The sequence below is a fragment of the Electrophorus electricus genome, chromosome 21, assembly GCF_013358815.1.
Source record: "Electrophorus electricus isolate fEleEle1 chromosome 21, fEleEle1.pri, whole genome shotgun sequence".
In the NCBI taxonomy this organism is placed as follows: Eukaryota; Metazoa; Chordata; class Actinopteri; order Gymnotiformes; family Gymnotidae; genus Electrophorus; species Electrophorus electricus.
Genome location: NC_049555.1, coordinates 1,326,829 through 1,345,135, shown reverse-complemented (window position 1 = coordinate 1,345,135; position 18,307 = coordinate 1,326,829). Strand labels below are relative to the sequence as shown.

At 42.7% G+C, this 18,307-nt stretch overlaps 2 protein-coding genes and 2 long non-coding RNA genes across 4 annotated transcripts; all 4 read right to left on the bottom strand.

The window, feature by feature from the left end:
* Nucleotides 1-2,263: 2,263 nt before the first annotated feature.
* Nucleotides 2,264-5,044, bottom strand: LOC118240419 (rho guanine nucleotide exchange factor 11-like). Its single transcript, XM_035520740.1, has 9 exons — nt 4,925-5,044; nt 4,543-4,660; nt 4,227-4,405; nt 4,045-4,120; nt 3,517-3,699; nt 3,273-3,354; nt 2,921-3,090; nt 2,501-2,766; nt 2,264-2,340 (listed from the first exon to the last, which is right to left on the bottom strand). The coding sequence occupies exons 2-9, from the start codon at nt 4,598-4,600 to the stop codon at nt 2,323-2,325; spliced, it is 1,032 nt and encodes a 343-aa protein (XP_035376633.1). The 5' UTR covers nt 4,601-4,660; nt 4,925-5,044; the 3' UTR covers nt 2,264-2,322.
* A 699-nt stretch (nt 5,045-5,743) lies between these two features.
* On the bottom strand, nt 5,744-9,721 carry LOC118240423. Its single transcript, XR_004775403.1, has 3 exons — nt 9,667-9,721; nt 6,038-6,294; nt 5,744-5,803 (listed from the first exon to the last, which is right to left on the bottom strand). It is a non-coding gene; the product is annotated as an uncharacterized LOC118240423 (long non-coding RNA).
* Nucleotides 8,536-9,595, bottom strand: LOC118240421. The gene is made up of 2 exons (XR_004775401.1): nt 9,383-9,595; nt 8,536-9,036 (listed from the first exon to the last, which is right to left on the bottom strand). It is a non-coding gene; the product is annotated as an uncharacterized LOC118240421 (long non-coding RNA).
* Nucleotides 9,722-12,441: 2,720 nt separating the features above from the next.
* LOC118240476 (rho guanine nucleotide exchange factor 11-like) lies at nt 12,442-17,419 on the bottom strand. Its single transcript, XM_035521140.1, has 14 exons — nt 17,385-17,419; nt 17,014-17,162; nt 16,621-16,761; nt 16,191-16,267; nt 15,919-16,041; nt 15,537-15,654; nt 15,221-15,399; nt 15,039-15,114; nt 14,499-14,681; nt 14,255-14,336; nt 13,903-14,072; nt 13,483-13,748; nt 13,194-13,322; nt 12,442-12,826 (listed from the first exon to the last, which is right to left on the bottom strand). The coding sequence occupies exons 1-13, from the start codon at nt 17,417-17,419 to the stop codon at nt 13,305-13,307; spliced, it is 1,617 nt and encodes a 538-aa protein (XP_035377033.1). The 3' UTR covers nt 12,442-12,826; nt 13,194-13,304.
* Nucleotides 17,420-18,307: the final 888 nt, after the last annotated feature.

Here is an 18,307-nt window from a genome sequence, read left to right as displayed (position 1 = left end):
TTGTGTACTTGTATATAGCTGAAATGACAATAAAACCTCTTGAACTTGAACTTGAACTTGAAGTCCCTCCGGACAGGCCAAGCCCTACAGCCTAGAACTGGGCTGCAGGATCAAGCAGCGCCTGTGGGAAGCACTCTTCTGTCCGACTCTGCGAGAGGAAGTGAAGCCTGATGGACAGTTCAACGTGACTGAGACCTTCTCTACTCCAATTTTCAACAGCTTCGTGCTGCACTTTGAAGTGGACATGAGTGGAGAACCCATGCCTGAACAGCCTAAGAAGAAAAGCCGAAGACACTGACTTTATTATTATTATTGTGATTGTTATTGTCATCCTTGTTTGTATTATTACTATTATTCTTCTTATTCTTATTATTATTGTGATTGTTGTTATTAACTTTTTATATTCTATATGTATAGTTTCTGTATTGTTTAAAATTTGTTTAAGCTTTTCTTAATTTTAAATTTACTCAATCAGTCTGTCCCTTGTAAAATAATTGTGCAATAGTTCATGAGGTCATTGTAATAACATTTAAAATTATTTTGCATTATAATAAATTTACTGTAAATAACAATAACTTCAAATGTTTAAGGTGTGGCATCTTAAATAAATTGTTAGAACTGTACATCTTTTTTCTAACGTTACAAAAAAAACCGTTTTCTAACGTTTTCTAATGTTTCTAACGTTAGTGCCGAATGTTAGCTAATGCATTATGATGAGCCTATCCTTTTTGAGTTACTTACTGAGATCATTCTCATAGCAAGTTCATTACACCTTGTGTACTTGTTGTAGTGCAGTGAGCAGTTTCAATCTTAGTTACAATCTTAGTTATCAAAGACTCATTCCACCCAACCACAATACATCAGAGAGCTGTTTTGCATGTCAGAGCATCTTCACCTTGAGCCACAAAGTTAAATAGCTTTTAGGCCTGGTTCAGGCTTCAGTTCTTACTTCACAGTATTCTCACTGCTGAGCTGAGTATAGAATTCATTTTCTGAAAATAAATGTTTTCCCTCAGAATAGGGAGACATATCTAAAGTTGTGGGGCACAGCAGAACCACTTCAAACTGGCAGTGTTTGAGTGCTGTCGTATGGCAGATTAGGTCTAGTGGAGCTCATTTGATGGTACAGATAAGAAATTTGGCTAACATTACTGAAGGGCACTGTTCAGAGTGCTAGATGACTCCAACATAAGCCCTTAATGACAATTGACATAAACATACTTGAACATTTATAAATGCTTATGCCAACAAGCATCAGCTGACATTAAAAGCTGCTTTTGACATCTTTGATATCAAGTTAACATAACTATAATCAAGTGGCACATTTTTGGTAAGATTAGGAGATGTAATAACACTAGGTGGGGAGAAATTACATCACACATTATAACAACTGACTTTGCAGTTATGTGGGTTTTTTTTTTTTTTAACTAAAATTAATTTTTAACAAAATGTTTAATTAATAAAATATTTTATTATTTAATCCTTTAATGAACCATCTTGTTCTTCAGGTCAGTGAAGACCTGCCAAAAATACTGCGGGTCATTGTTAATCTGCAGCATCTTGCCACTCATGCGGTTAGCAATGTCCAGGGATCGGGCCCAGAAGGCCCCTTTGTTTTCCTCCACCAGGAAAGCTTTGGCTGGGTAGCTGATCTCCTCACACATGTAGGAGCAAGACACATACAAGCATGTGAGCAGGACGGCCTGCAGCTCCTCCTTGGTGGCCACCTCAGCTGAAATGATGTCGCGGCACAGCATGTAGAGAAAGACCACGGTGCTTGGAATGAGGAAGCTTTGCTCCTGCCATTCTGTCAGTGTCACGTAGCGGTCCACAATGCGCAGCCACTGCACAGGCTCGTCAGCAGTCAGGTCCTTCAGCAGGCAGCAACGCCGGCACAAGAACACACCCAGGCATGTGAGCAGCTCGTTGGTGGAGGACTGCATGAGCAGTCTACGCATTCAGTGCTGGCCTGGCCCAGCCTTTCAGGCTTACTCGCAGTGGGGGACTGGGTTAAAGAAACATCACAAAAGACAGTTCACAACTGAAACCGGATTATGAGTGATAACAGTGGGCTCCATTTAAACTCAACCCAAAATAATCCCAGTGATTCCAGACTAGATCTTTTTGTTTGGTACAATCAAAAAGAATTGTGGTACAGCATTAAACAGATTTAGCCCCAGTATTTATAAATTGCTTCTTTGACACACTTACCATTGCTCGACCCAAGATAAATAGATGGTGTCCTGATAATGGAGGAAGACGCATGGATGGTGTCATCTGAACTGACTGACAGGTGACTTTTTTCTCACCATTGTGAGCAGTCTACAGTGCTTCAATCTCCTATGAAAATGAAAACAAGGAGTTAACCAGGATCTCACAAGTGCACAAAGCCATTCTTTTAAAACATAACATGAAAGTGCTAGCTAGCTGCAATGATAGTGTGTGTGTGTGTGTGTGTGTGTGTGTGTTTGAGAGAGCGTGAGTAATATATCCACTTTACCCTAAGCTGATGCAGGTTTTTCATCAGCCCCTTCATTGATTGAAAGATTCCATCCACATTTTTTATCATGCGCTGCCGTATGCTTGCTCGTGATTGGCAGGGCCTCGTTTCATGCCTCAGCATCTCCAGGTGTGAACGGCCTTTTGGTGACTGGCAAGGCATCTCCTGCCCTTCTTGCTGTGAGGACAATGATGTCACTTTCTGCTTCTGACTGGCAGCCTCTAAAGGATCCAAGGATCCAAGGATCAACAGTCTTAGTGTCCTGACTGGCAGAACACAAAGGGTGCAAAAAAGTTGGTAAATATCTGAGCCTGCTAAAATTCTATTTATAAAAACACCACCACCACCACCACCAGAAATATACTGTTTAACTATCATAGTGCAACAATGACTGTGTAACGGAGTGTAACAAATTCTTACCATCTTGAAGAGCAGCATCAGCCATTTTAGCTCGTCCTCCCACATAACCCTGCCCACCAGTATGCATGTAGGCTTCTGATTGGTCAGTTGGGATAGCTGTTGATCCTTGCTTGGTGGCTTCACTGCCTCCAGAGGCCGAGGAGATGGTCTTTTCTAACAGGTTCTTCCATCTGTGGAAACATCGCTAAAGCCATCAGGTCCCAATTTCTACAACAGCACAATGTTGTTAAAATCATCTGAACATAAATGGCCTGACACCATAAATGTTATCACAAAACAGACACAGCAGTGCTGACTGGTTGACCTTGATGAGAAGATGGTGGGTCAGAGAGAGACAAAAAAACAAACTCACGTGTTTTTCTCAGAGGAAGTCCCAGCCACCAGCTCGTATATCTGTCTCTCTGATGTACTGATCACATACAAGGCCTTGTTATCTGATAGAGAAGAGCAGGTTGTCAAACAATGTATTCAAACTAACCCACATGCAATTTCTAACTGGCTTCTTAATTTTTTAAAAATAAAATAAAGACATAGTTATTCCAGACCCATTCATCTATTCTGGCTATTCATAGCTGTAAGAATAACTACAAATATACCTGTAGCCACAGATCTGACAAGAGATGAATCCAAGCGAACAACGGGGCAAAAGGGGGTTTTGAGGTCCGTGTTCCTACCCCAAACCCCACCCAGTGAGCGCGCTGGACATCGCAAGATCAAACGGTCACCTGAACCCCTTTGGAGTAGCACCAACATGTCTGAGAGAAGCAGAGCATGAATGTCTGGAACACACACACACACACAGAGTGAGAATGGACCTGTCAAGTAATCATTTGCAAGAGGAAAAACAAAAATGTATGCAAGCTTGCACACAGATCACTGAAAGCATCCATTCACATTAAAAGTCCTTGAAACATGTGTATACACACGTATGAACATACAGGCAGATGCAGATGTACACACACACACACACACACACACACACACACACACACACAGTTATTCAGACCATGTCATGTGTGAGGTAGCAGGGAACCAAATAACTCCAAGTCAGCATAGCACCATGCTCTCAATAGCTGCATTCCCCAGAGTTAACAGTGATTTGTTCAGCTGTGATGATCTCTTACCTATAGCTTTATCTTTGTTAACTTTCCAAGTCAACCGTCCTTCGTGGATCAGTTTTTTAGTGGTCAGGTCCAGATTCTACATAGAAAAAGAATATAGTTAATAATTCATACTCTGGATCAGGTGCTCCAAGACCAGAGAAGCTGTTTCGAAGGCAGATGGTGGATACATAGTAAGGCCGTACCTTGAACTGAGCAGCGACAGGACTGGCCTGCCTCTCCAGAGGGGACAAGTCTAGCCTGCGCTGATAACGGCTGAGCTGTCGCCGGTGCTCCGTCTCCCTGACGACCTCATTGACAGCTCGTAGTATCCCACGGCAGCACGCCTGTGCCCTCAGCAATGGCTGCAGGTCTGGAGAACCAGCTGTTGTGGGGGCACATACTAGTGTTAATCCAGGAGAAAGGGTGTGTGTGCTTGCCTCCTTGGTAAGCTGGTATGTGTGTGTATACTGAAGTGTTTTCATGGTTCAATACATTGTATGTGAGTGTTTCTATACATGCCTTCTGTGTGTCTGATGATGTTATCCAGCAGCAAGGGGTATTTGGTGAGTCTCTGCATCTCAGACACTAGAAGGTCCTTTAATTGTAGTCGGCGGCAGTGAGGGCTGGCTTCACATTCCTAACACACACACACACACACACACGAATGAGCCAAGGACATCTAAGTCCAAATGTGGATTCTGTTGACTGCAACACCAATTTATACCTAAAACAGCATCACTAGAAGTTATGTGCTGCAATAAAAGTCAAATCTAAAAGACTGGATAGTCTCCAATTCAAAATATGGGTCAACCAATTCACAACCCAGCCCACTAACAAATATGGCAGAAGCTCTAGTGTTTGTAGGTTTGTCCAAAGGCTTTATACCTCTAAAAAGTGTTACCTGTATAAGGTGCGCGAAACGCGGGTCTTTGCGTTTATTTTTAATGAGCTCCAGTGCCTGACTCTGCTGACTGCACAGGTGAGACACCTGCTCCTGGAACTCCTCTCCTGCAGCGTCTTCAAACTAACACGCACACACACAAACACATGAGCTACTGACATATCAAGTAAAGCAACAAGTATATCCCACACTACACAGAACAACCACTTCATTTTAGACAGCACCAAAAGATGATGTGAACTAGAAAGGGAGTAACACTAGCCAGCTCTCACTGTAGACACCATGATGTCTCCTATGCCTTGAACTATAGGAGAGTCCCTCAGCCTCTTCATGGACTCACACAGATTCGCTGAAACACAAATGCAACACCACAAAACAGAATCTGTTTAAGCGAGCCAGTGTGTATGTGGTTTGTTAGAAAGTTGTGTCAGTGGGCAACAAAACTCTACTTGTGTCATGAAGGCCACCGCAGAAACAACATGTACAGCCTCCAGTCCATACCTGCTCACAGTAATGGCATGGTGCCAATAGCTGATATTGTTCTGTCATTAAATTCCCAGGTTGGGTGGGTTTTACACTTCTTTAATCTTGATTATGATTTAGACACCAAGTAGGCTTCAGAAATTTAGGTTTGAAAACACACTAAGACAAATGGAGGGGATTTGCACGCACGCACACACGCGCGCACACAGAGAGACTGACCATGAAGACTGTAGACCTGGGGCAGGTTGGGGAAGACACAGGAAAGTTCTTCGACGGTCAAAAGGTTCCTCATCTTCTGGAAGAACACCTGATCGAGAACCCTGAGAGTCCGCAGGTGTGACCGATTTGTCCCCTCTGCTGTCCCTGCTCTTAGAGCGGTGCCTGTCTCTCCGATCCCTGAAACACCACCACACACGCATGCGCACACAGATGTATATAAACATTTATATACACAGTATACTCCAAGTTGGTACATAAAGCAACATAAAATGGATAATCGTTAAATAACGATACGGTGGTACCCTCAGTGTTTGCAGTAGTGTACATTCACATTTGTATGTTCTAGACAAAACATCAATGCCCACCCACATTTAGGCAAAAGGGAAGAATGTCGGGAAATGGCATACGCACCTGTGCTTGCGAGAGCTACGGGAATGGGAGGACTTGTAGGAGTAGCCCGAGTACTGTGACTCGTTGTCCATGTCTGGGGCCAGTGGGCGGGGTTTGTGGACCCCAGCTCCGCCTCCTGGAACATTTTGTTGCTATGCCCAGTTGAGTTTTGCGCTCTGAGATAGATTTAGAGGATAGAGCCAGCGGCAGCTGCAGCAGTTCAACCTTACTCCTGAGAGAATCTATTTTGAAGGCTGAAGAGGAGGAGGAGGACTAACCTGAGGGAGGAAGAGTAATAAGTATACCTTTAAAGCAAATACCATAATCCAGAGCAACACATCTCAGAGTGAACACGCTCCCTGTTAATCAAACCAAAGACTGGTGGTGTCAGCACAAAGCTCTATCTGCTCTTAAAGGTGAGCTACAAGTGCCCACAATTTCACTACAATCTGTTCTCATTCAGAATGAACAAGTGCATATAAAATCAGAGCAACACCATAATATGTAGAGATCTATAAAGATCTGTTTTTATATATTTCAATGAATCCATTAATGTCCCAGAACAGTGATAGTATAAAATTGAGTCACATTTTGAAAATGAACATCTTGAATACACACTGAAAATTGAAACAAAGGTTGTAGTCTTCATCTATTAATTGAACTGTGCAAGAATAATGAACAAACCAGAAAATAGCATTACACACCACTTCACCTTCAAGGTATTAAATGTTTTTCACCCTAAGGAAGCAATTTACAAAAACAGGCTCATCGTTCAACAACTTTGTGAATCGGTACTTTCACAATTCTCACACTCACCACAAGGTCTCATCACTCTCACACACACACACACACACACACACACACACACACACACACACACACACACACACACACACACACACACCAGCCATCTCCCATCATCTCCAGGGTTACCAAGCTTGGCTCTTACCAAAGGAATGAATAAGAGGGTACAGGAGCAGTGAACAGTGTGGGGGCTAGGTTTCTATGGTTACATGACCTTTAACCACACAACCCTATTTCTGGGGAGAGCAAAAATATGTCAGTGAGCTGTTCGTATGTTTACCTGGGTCTGTGTGTGTGGTCAGCTCTAAAATAACAGCAGCAACTGTCATTGAAGAAGCTGTTGTGTGTGCCTGAGTAGGTACTAAACACATTCTTAAGAATAGTGACTCTTAATCCAATTCCTTTAATGAAGAACCACAACTTTCCTCACTTTCTATTTCTAAATGTCTGTCCCCTTCTCTCTGATTGGCTGTATATGAAGGGAACGCAAGCTTTCCTGATTAGGAAGCCAAAAACACAGACCTCCTCTTTCTGCTGTGTCTGTGTGCATGCACTTCTTACTCACCCACTTGTCAGGGATTGTTTACAAAACTGGTAATACAGTCAAGGATACCATTTGTCGAGGGCAGACTCCCAACACATGCCACGCATCAATCTCAAATAGGGGCTCTTGGATTCTCTCACACACACACGCTTCTCACAGGAATTGTAAAAACAGTAGGCCTACGTTTGAACAGAATAGAATGGGACCATAACCCCATGCATTTTATAATAAAGGTTAGAATAAAAACTCATATATAAAAACATAACTCTCGAAGAAAATTAAGAGATCAGTCCCAATCAGTATCTCTGCATTTGGCAATGATTTCAATTCCACAGTCTGTTGAATTCCACCACATGTACAGCTCTTTGTATTTAATGAGATTCTGATTAGGTAATCAAAGCTTATTTAACAAGCAGTGTGAAAGACTGGTGGAGAACACCTGAAGATGCATGAACAAGCTGCAATCAAAATCTGAGATATTCCACCAAATACTGATTTCTTAACTAATCCTAAGTTAAAACATTAGTACCATGAATGTGTTTTCTTTGCATTATTCTGTGGTTTGGAAACAATGCATTTTTTTTTTTGACCCATTGTCATTTTGTAGGTAGGTGTAAACCATCAACAGTGATCTCAAATTACTTGTCGCCAAGCGACGTAACCAGCTCAGCGGATCATTGTCTGCACAGGGTAAGGCCTAAATGCCTCAGAGTAACAGTGGACAAGAATTGCAGGGGAGGTACTCAGGGCGCCCCCAACACCCACGCAAAGACAGGCCGAGGCTTAGAGGCCTTCATTGAAAAGCTCGAATGCTGGGACTGGACCAAGTTTGGTACAGTAATCAAAATATCCATGAATCTAAGGCAGTTTACGCCGCACCTACATTTAAGAAAAGTTTAAGTTGGTGTTCGATTGTAAATACATAACCAGGACTATCTACATCCCAGCTTTTGCAACAACTTAAGTCGCTGCTTGACACACAGTATCGGTTCTCTCTCGCGTTTACTGGAGTTAGGCGAGCTAAGGATTAAATCGTAGCCAAACCCATTTTCCAATGAAGACTGCAATAAGGTATGGTGGAAACAGTTTGCGTCTACTGATACAAAGATTACTGCTGTAAGCATACATTAAAACATGCACTTCAAGCCACCAAAACAATAAACAAGTGAAATGAGTGGAAACATTAAGAATTATTTTATTGAAATCAAGTATTTGGGTTTAAGAAACAATTTGACGAGACTCCACACAAAGGAAATGAAAGAATACCCAGCAGGGTTCATCAATCCGGTTCCATTTTGTTTGCATGTCAGCACCGAGTTCACCGTATTCCAATAACCCTATCCACCAATACGCCAAGAACTATTAAATTACTGCAGGCTTAGAGCACAGCGACGCGGACAGGACAATGCGACGCTTAAAATGAGTTTTACTTGGCTCCAAAAGTTAAAAGGTGAAAAACACAAAGCGAAGACAGGCGTCGTTCCCTCAATTCGCTGTGAGGGGAAAAAAGACTACAAAAATTAGGCGACTTGCCTTTCTTTGCGAGGGGCTACATCCGAATGCTAAGGACCTTGCGGCACAAAGAAAATCCAAGCGCAGGGGTTTTCCAGACTGGAATAAAATGCACTTTTCAACATCCACGTCGTGAAATTTTGCAAAACACTGCCCAGTTCTATGGAAATAAAGAAAGTAATCCTTAAAGGCAATACGTTACATCTTAAGATCAGTGCAATGTAAAATCCATGATCCGTTCCCAACTCTTCCACTATGCGTTGGTTCAATGCCTTGAGCCCCGCTGCGTGTGTGAATACTATCATTCATCACCCAGACACTTGCGAATCAGAGCTATTCGGCTGGAAAACCATCCAAATGAAGAGCGTTAAGGATCATGGAGAGAGCATAAAACGTATGCTTTACTTTCCATTACGGCATGCATAATATTGTTTCACCTAAGCATATAATTTATCCTCACTCTTATACGCTTGAGCAGTTTTAACGCCACGTTTCTTTACACTCACTATTAGACAACAGGCGTACTCGTCGCACTTTCTTGTCTGTTCCTTTGGCCGTGCACCTTCCCTAAACCAAACAATTCCACTCCGTTTTCCCCTGTTTTGCCTGCGGGAACAGCTACTCATCTGTTATTCACAGAAACACATATTTCCGTCTCCTTCATTCAAACCGTGGCTACTACACCGACTACGCCCCATGCCAACACTTCTCCTCCCCCATGTTCCTTGTGTCGCCCCGCCGTCCCAAACTCCCGATCCCTTTCCTCAATATTCTACAGGTTATCACTCACCGAATATACAGCTTTCAATCGTTGTTCACCCTATTCTACCATACTACTTCAGATCATAGTTTAGGTCATTATTTAACCGCCTGCTTCAGCTTCATTTTTTTTTTTTTTTTGTAGATTTGATTCTTTATTGATCGTTGACCGACTGTTATCTGGGTTGCGGGCCACCTTCAATACAGCAGCGTTGTATTTAGAAAGCGATCCTAGAGAATTAGGACAGCTAACGTAAACTGCATGGCGCAAAAGATGGCCTGTAGTCCTTTGGGTTTTTCTCCGGGATCATTCTCTGATTGGGTATGGTAGGCTCTGAGTTTAATTATTTTTGCCTTAGATTCTGTTAATTCAAGGCTTCTTGTCTGAACCTTGTCTGATCCTCTTCTTTGAGGAGAAGGTTGCAGCAATCCGCCGGTCCTTTTCCTCTGTTCCCATTCTTCCAGCCAGTGTTCATTCCTGTACATCCAACTCTCTGGCTTCTTTTTCCCCTCTCTGCTCAGAAAAACTCTTCAACTCCTGACTTCCAGCAATCCGACATGTCCGCTGGATCCCATTGCCTCCACTCTGTTCTAGACGATCTCAAGAGATCTGCATTCTGCATTCAGAACCACCAGGGTGGTACCAATCCTCAAGAATGCCACACTCAACAGCACCAACATAACCAGTTACAGACCAGTATCACTTCTCTCTTTCCTCTCAAAAGCCCTTGAACGAGAAGTTTACAATTCATTATCTGGTTTCCTCACACAGAAGTAGCTGCATGATCCCCATCAGTCTGGCTACAATCCAGCACATTCAACAGCCCTCATAGCAGTGACTGCGAATCTTTATGCTGCTAAAGCTGCCAAACTGTCTTCTGTCCTGATTCTTCTGGACCTTTCAGCAGCCTTTGACACAGTAAACCACAACATTCTCCTCTCTGTTCTCTCCAGCCTTGGTGTGACTGGCTCTGCATGGAAATGTTTTCAGTCCATTTAGGTAACATGGAAAGGATCCACTTCCAATCCATGTAGACTCTCCTCTGGTGTCCCCCAGGGCTCAGTATTAGGCCCTCTTCTCTTTGTATACCTGTTCTCTTGGTGATGTAATATCTTCTCATGGCTTTTCCTACCACTGCTATGCTGATGACACCCAATTATTTCTTTCTTTCCCACCCTCCGATACGCAGGTCTCCAGACTTATCTCAGCATGCTTGACTGACATTGTGTCATGGATGACAGCCACCACTTGAGGCTCAACCCCAGTAAAGCCGAGCTTATGTACATCGAGAACTCCCTGGTATCACTATCTGAAGCTGCTCGTAGCCTGGGCATAACTTTGGACAACCAGTTGTCATTCTCTACTCATATTTCAAATCTGACCTGGTCTTGCAGATTTCTCCTTTGTAGCATACGAAGGATTCGGCCCTTTCTTTCACAGGAAGCTGCCCAGGTAATTGTGCAGTCTTTTGTAATCTCAAAGCTAAGCTACTGCAACTCGCTACTTGCTGGTCTTCCTCTAAGAGCCATCAGCCCTCTACAGCTTGTCCATAATGCAGCTGCATCACTGGTCTTCAATCTTCCTAAATTCATATGTCACTCCACTGCTGCGCTCACTTCATTGGCAGTATGAAGTAACTGACCACATCAGATTTGAAATCTTGATGCTTGCATACAAAGCCAAAAATGGACCAGCCGCTCTATACATTTTGTCAATTGTCAAAGCCCGGTCCACATTCACCCCAAAATCCAATTACACCAACGACCCTCAAAACAGTCCCAACACATGGGAGTGGGAAAGCCACACAGGATAGAGGGCCATTCTTCCTTCTCCCTTTCACAGGTTAGTTTATAAAAGGGAAATGTGATGGCATAATCTAGCATTAGGCTATTAGCATCCAGATGCAGCTAGATTAAGGTAGAACCTGGTCCTTAACACTGATCTTGGACAATTTCATTCTTTTTTGAACCATAACATTAGCCATTATACAACAAAGGCCAAACTGGAGTCAGTGTAAAGGAGCCACTTCTACCAACATCTTAACAGATCAAAGTATAAATCCTTTCATATGTGTCAAAAACCAACCCTGGCATCACTGAGCCATTTCAAGAGGTGAGGGACGAGCTTCACAGTATTTACACTACACAGAAGGTGCCCCTTCATAGGTAATGACATGATATCAGACAACAAATATGTTCCTTTTTGTTCCCTGCAATGTTGACAGGAGTCAGTCCAGAACAGGGCTGCACAAATAAGTATACAGTAATGAGCAGTGAAGATGATGTCTTGCCACAACACAATGGCAATCCCAGTACGCCCTGCCTTATCCATTGTGCGTAAAGAGAGGCCAAACCTTTATTTTCTATTCTGTAGAACGCTTAAAGAAATAAAATAAACTCCTTCCACACTCTTTATTCTTTGCTCTCGCATAGTGTTAATTTATAAAATAAAGGATACAACATAGACATATGATGATATTAATGCAAAATACTCTCTTGGAGCCCATGTGTCTTGCAGGGGTCCCAGTGAAAAAGAACCTGAATTTGTTTAAGTCACCCATCCACACATTCCATAAGGCGAAGAGAGCCACAATCTTGGGTCAAGTTGACATGGGCTGATTATGGGTCCTCGAGCAAAATGGCACCTGTTGGGTTGCCAGTTTGTCACTGATGACGTGAGTGAGTATTAACATACATGTATTGGGTAAAGTGCTTGGGGGGGGGTCCCTTTAATGGGCAGATTCATTTCCTCAGCCATACATTTTCAGTCTCATTTTAGTTCCATTTCTTCATCTTCATTGACTAATTTTTTTTTTAAACTGTCACCTCAGTTCCCTTGTTCCAACTTTAGCTTTACCTAATAAAAAAAAAACACCTCACATATCTGGACTTTCATTTGAATGCTTTTTATTCCAACTCGGTGCATGAGCTGAAGGTTCGTCTGTCCTGTCTCTCTTCTCAGTTGCAGACAATACAATATTTGCAGGTTTCTCCCAGGAGAAAGGCATGCTGGGATTCTAGTAAAGAGCTACACAGGATGTATGAAATGGCAGGAATGCCACACCCTTAGTATGTGTGTGTTCATGTTTCAAATGTGTAAGTAAAACTCTTTACAATGTCTCGTGTAATAAATCAAAATCCTGTAGAATGGATCTTGGGCTGAACTGGTTCTGTTGGCCCTTCTTCGTTACCTAAACAGGTTGGAAAGATGACCATACAATTGCCACAGTCTGCAGGGGTAGTACACCATAAGCAACATAATTACATCAACTCCAAAATCAATACTAAACATTATTCAAATAAATACATAAAATTCTTAAAGTTAAAATTGGGAATTGCTACAGGTTTGAAGGCCAGTTTTCAGTCTGGCAATAGCAAGACCCAAGATCTGCGGTGATGTTTTAATATTCAACTGTGTGCTCCATTTAAACTCAACCCCAAATTATTCTAGTGATTCCAGACTAGATCTTTTTGTTTGGTACAATCAAAAAGAATTGTGGTACAGCATTAAACAGGTTTAGCCCCAGTATTTATAAATGGCTTCTTTGACACACTTACCATCGCTCGACCCAAGATAAATAGATGGTGTCCTGATAATGGAGGAAGACCCATGGATGGTGTCATCTGAACTGACTGACAGGTGACTTTTTTCTCACCATTGTGAGCAGTCTACAGTGCTTCAATCTCCTATGAAAATGAAAACAAGGAGTTAACCAGGATCTCACAAGTGCACAAAGCCATTCTTTTAAAACATAACATGAAAGTGCTAGCTAGCTGCAATGATAGTGTGTGTGTGTGTGTGTGTGTGTGTGTGTTTGAGAGAGCGTGAGTAATATATCCACTTTACCCTAAGCTGATGCAGGTTTTTCATCAGCCCCTTCATTGATTGAAAGATTCCATCCACATTTTTTATCATGCGCTGCCGTATGCTTGCTCGTGATTGGCAGGGCCTCGTTTCATGCCTCAGCATCTCCAGGTGTGAACGGCCTTTTGGTGACTGGCAAGGCATCTCCTGCCCTTCTTGCTGTGAGGACAATGATGTCACTTTCTGCTTCTGACTGGCAGCCTCTAAAGGATCCAAGGATCCAAGGATCAACAGTCTTAGTGTCCTGACTGGCAGAACACAAAGGGTGCAAAAAAGTTGGTAAATATCTGAGCCTGCTAAAATTCTATTTATAAAAACACCACCACCACCACCACCAGAAATATACTGTTTAACTATCATAGTGCAACAATGACTGTGTAACGGAGTGTAACAAATTCTTACCATCTTGAAGAGCAGCATCAGCCATTTTAGCTCGTCCTCCCACATAACCCTGCCCACCAGTATGCATGTAGGCTTCTGATTGGTCAGTTGGGATAGCTGTTGATCCTTGCTTGGTGGCTTCACTGCCTCCAGAGGCCGAGGAGATGGTCTTTTCTAACAGGTTCTTCCATCTGTGGAAACATCGCTAAAGCCATCAGGTCCCAATTTCTACAACAGCACAATGTTGTTAAAATCATCTGAACATAAATGGCCTGACACCATAAATGTTATCACAAAACAGACACAGCAGTGCTGACTGGTTGACCTTGATGAGAAGATGGTGGGTCAGAGAGAGACAAAAAAACAAACTCACGTGTTTTTCTCAGAGGAAGTCCCAGCCACCAGCTCGTATATCTGTCTCTCTGATGTACTGATCACATACAAGGCCTTGTTATCTGATAGAGAAGAGCAGGTTGTCAAACAATGTATTCAAACTAACCCACATGCAATTTCTAACTGGCTTCTTAATTTTTTAAAAATAAAATAAAGACATAGTTATTCCAGACCCATTCATCTATTCTGGCTATTCATAGCTGTAAGAATAACTACAAATATACCTGTAGCCACAGATCTGACAAGAGATGAATCCAAGCGAACAACGGGGCAAAAGGGGGTTTTGAGGTCCGTGTTCCTACCCCAAACCCCACCCAGTGAGCGCGCTGGACATCGCAAGATCAAACGGTCACCTGAACCCCTTTGGAGTAGCACCAACATGTCTGAGAGAAGCAGAGCATGAATGTCTGGAACACACACACACACACACACACACACACACACACACACACACAGAGTGAGAATGGACCTGTCAAGTAATCATTTGCAAGAGGAAAAACAAAAATGTATGCAAGCTTGCACACAGATCACTGAAAGCATCCATTCACATTAAAAGTCCTTGAAACATGTGTATACACACGTATGAACATACAGGCAGATGCAGGTGTACACACACACACACACACACACACACAGTTATTCAGACCATGTCATGTGTGAGGTAGCAGGGAACCAAATAACTCCAAGTCAGCATAGCACCATGCTCTCAATAGCTGCATTCCCCAGAGTTAACAGTGATTTGTTCAGCTGTGATGATCTCTTACCTATAGCTTTATCTTTGTTAACTTTCCAAGTCAACGGTCCTTCGTGGATCAGTTTTTTAGTGGTCAGGTCCAGATTCTACATAGAAAAAGAATATAGTTAATAATTCATACTCTGGATCAGGTGCTCCAAGACCAGAGAAGCTGTTTGGAAGGCAGATGGTGGATACATAGTAAGGCCGTACCTTGAACTGAGCAGCGACAGGACTGGCCTGCCTCTCCAGAGGGGACAAGTCTAGCCTGCGCTGATAACGGCTGAGCTGTCGCCGGTGCTCCGTCTCCCTGACGACCTCATTGACAGCTCGTAGTATCCCACGGCAGCACGCCTGTGCCCTCAGCAATGGCTGCAGGTCTGGAGAACCAGCTGTTGTGGGGGCACATACTAGTGTTAATCCAGGAGAAAGGGTGTGTGTGCTTGCCTCCTTGGTAAGCTGGTATGTGTGTGTATACTGAAGTGTTTTCATGGTTCAATACATTGTATGTGAGTGTTTCTATACATGCCTTCTGTGTGTCTGATGATGTTATCCAGCAGCAAGGGGTATTTGGTGAGTCTCTGCATCTCAGACACTAGAAGGTCCTTTAACTGTAGTCGGCGGCAGTGAGGGCTGGCTTCACATTCCTAACACACACACACACACACACACGAATGAGCCAAGGACATCTAAGTCCAAATGTGGATTCTGTTGACTGCAACACCAATTTATACCTAAAACAGCATCACTAGAAGTTATGTGCTGCAATAAAAGTCAAATCTAAAAGACTGGATAGTCTCCAATTCAAAATATGGGTCAACCAATTCACAACCCAGCCCACTAACAAATATGGCAGAAGCTCTAGTGTTTGTAGGTTTGTCCAAAGGCTTTATACCTCTAAAAAGTGTTACCTGTATAAGGTGCGCGAAACGCGGGTCTTTGCGTTTATTTTTAATGAGCTCCAGTGCCTGACTCTGCTGACTGCACAGGTGAGACACCTGCTCCTGGAACTCCTCTCCTGCAGCGTCTTCAAACTAACACGCACACACACAAACACATTAGCTACTGACATATCAAGTAAAGCAACAAGTATATCCCACACTACACAGAACAACCACTTCATTTTAGACAGCACCAAAAGATGATGTGAACTAGAAAGGGAGTAACACTAGCCAGCTCTCACTCTAGACACCATGATGTCTCCTATGCCTTGAACTATAGGAGAGTCCCTCAGCCTCTTCATGGACTCACACAGATTCGCTGAAACACAAATGCAACACCACAAAACAGAATCTGTTTAAGCGAGCCAGTGTGTATGTGGTTTGTTAGAAAGTTGTGTCAGTGGGCAACAAAACTCTACTTGTGTCATGAAGGCCACCGCAGAAACAACATGTACAGCCTCCAGTCCATACCTGCTCACAGTAATGGCATGGTGCCAATAGCTGATATTGTTCTGTCATTAAATTCCCAGTTTGGGTGGCTTTTACACTTCTTTAATCTTGATTATGATTTAGACACCAAGTAGGCTTCAGAAATTTAGGTTTGAAAACACACTAAGACAAATGGAGCGGATTTGCACGCACGCACACACACGCGCACACAGAGAGACTGACCATGAAGACTGTAGACCTGGGGCAGGTTGGGGAAGATACAGGAAAGTTCTTCGACGGTCAAAAGGTTCCTCATCTTCTGGAAGAACACCTGATCGAGAACCCTGAGAGTCCGCAGGTGAGACGCTTCCGTTGTGAACAGCTCTGAGGAAGAGGATATAGCAAAGTCACTACAATTTCTTACAAACGTTACACAATTCAGAATTCCACATGTTCATGAGTCAGGATAGAATTACCATATGTGCATAATAAATAGAATACTGTATGTTCAAAAGATTTAGTAGCTATTTAGTTTAAGTTAGATCAGTAAATAATTTTTTTTCATTTTACATGTTAACTGTGTACTGGGAGTTGTCTTTTATAGTCAGTTGCTGTGCACCACATTTGCTGTTTTACCATATATGACAGCCTGCCGTTCGATCTCCCGGGAGCCGAGAGAGGCGAGTGTGTGCGGCTCCACTGTCTCCTGCCAGTTCTGACAGTGGACCGTGTCCTCTTCCAAAGGAGGTGCATCAGGCAACAACGCCAGTGGTGTATCCACACTCCTACAGGAAGAGAAGGAGGCATGGGGAAAGAGAGAAAGAGAGACAGAGCTTCAGCAGCAACTAACTAAGATAAATCAAGGTGATGGATATGGATGTTAAAGAACTGGACAGCAGGTGTGCATGTGTGCTCATTAGCATCAGACTAATGAGGTGTATATAGTTATAATTACATCTCAGTCATGCTCATGGATCTCTGCATCCTGGTGCAAGGCGGTGACATACCTGTCCAGAGTAGATGCTGTAGGCCGGAAATTCATGGCTCAGGAACCTCAGCAGCTCTTCCACTAGTGTGTCTAGTGAAATATGTTCAATGTTGGATGATCTCCTTAGTGTTCGTTTCAGTATCTGTTCATTCAGCTGAAGAACACCTTTTCTGAACGGGTTATCAGACGCAACAATGGTCCTTAAAAAGTCCACATTACCTATTATGATGTAATAAACGGAGGTGTGAGAGCTGCAGTAGTGATCTAAGCCAGTTAGCTAGCTAGCTATGTTCTTGTCCAGACACTTTAATGCCTCATGGCTGGTGCAATGACACAATATTCAACATTTCCTTCTGATTCTACTTTTAATTCTGTGACATTAGCTAAGCAACTATAAAGCTACTCGTCCAAAAATGCCAGTGTCGTTAGACGTATCAAAACGTATCAAACATAGCTTTAGCTAGGCTAGCTAATCAGACCTTCTATGAAACAATCACAACTTAGTAAATTCATAGTTGTTAATCACAGTAAAGTGTTTTTTCTTTTTGTTGTTTGAAAAGAGTTACCTTGTTACCTTGCTAGCTAACAGTTAGCTAGTAACAATGCCATCAAAAGTAGTTCTCCACTGATACAAGATAGCTAAGAGAAGTTTGGCTCGGAATGTGACTGATTGAAAAACAAAAATACATCACAAATAGCGTTATGCAATAATACCTAACGTGCATACATCAAATACAAACAGTCCCCAATGCAAACCTCTTTTACAAGGCAGCTATTTAGCGTCTGCTACTTCTGCAAAACAAACTCAGTCTTGCATGTTAGTGTTAGCTATCCAGCTAGCTAGGCATTGCTCCAGGACAGGTTTTAGTATAGCCAAAATAATTTGATTGCCTGTTAATTTTTTTAAAAGGTTGATGTAGTGATGTGACGTTTTACTAAGCG

Excerpts from the sequence above, each read along its gene's own strand:
- LOC118240419 (XM_035520740.1), bottom strand. The coding sequence starts at position 4,600 with ATGCAGAGACTCACCAAATACCCCTTGCTGCTGGATAACATCATCAGA. Across the intron at positions 4,406-4,542 it reads CATCATCAGACACACAGAAG|CTGGTTCTCCAGACCTGCAG; the intron begins GCATGTATAGAA and ends CCCCCACAACAG. Across the intron at positions 3,700-4,044 it reads TAACAAAGATAAAGCTATAG|ACATTCATGCTCTGCTTCTC; the intron begins GTAAGAGATCAT and ends TGTGTGTTCCAG.
- LOC118240476 (XM_035521140.1), bottom strand. The coding sequence starts at position 17,419 with ATGAATTTCCGGCCTACAGCATCTACTCTGGACAG. Across the intron at positions 17,163-17,384 it reads ACAGCATCTACTCTGGACAG|GAGTGTGGATACACCACTGG; the intron begins GTATGTCACCGC and ends CTCTTCCTGTAG. Across the intron at positions 15,400-15,536 it reads CATCATCAGACACACAGAAG|CTGGTTCTCCAGACCTGCAG; the intron begins GCATGTATAGAA and ends CCCCCACAACAG.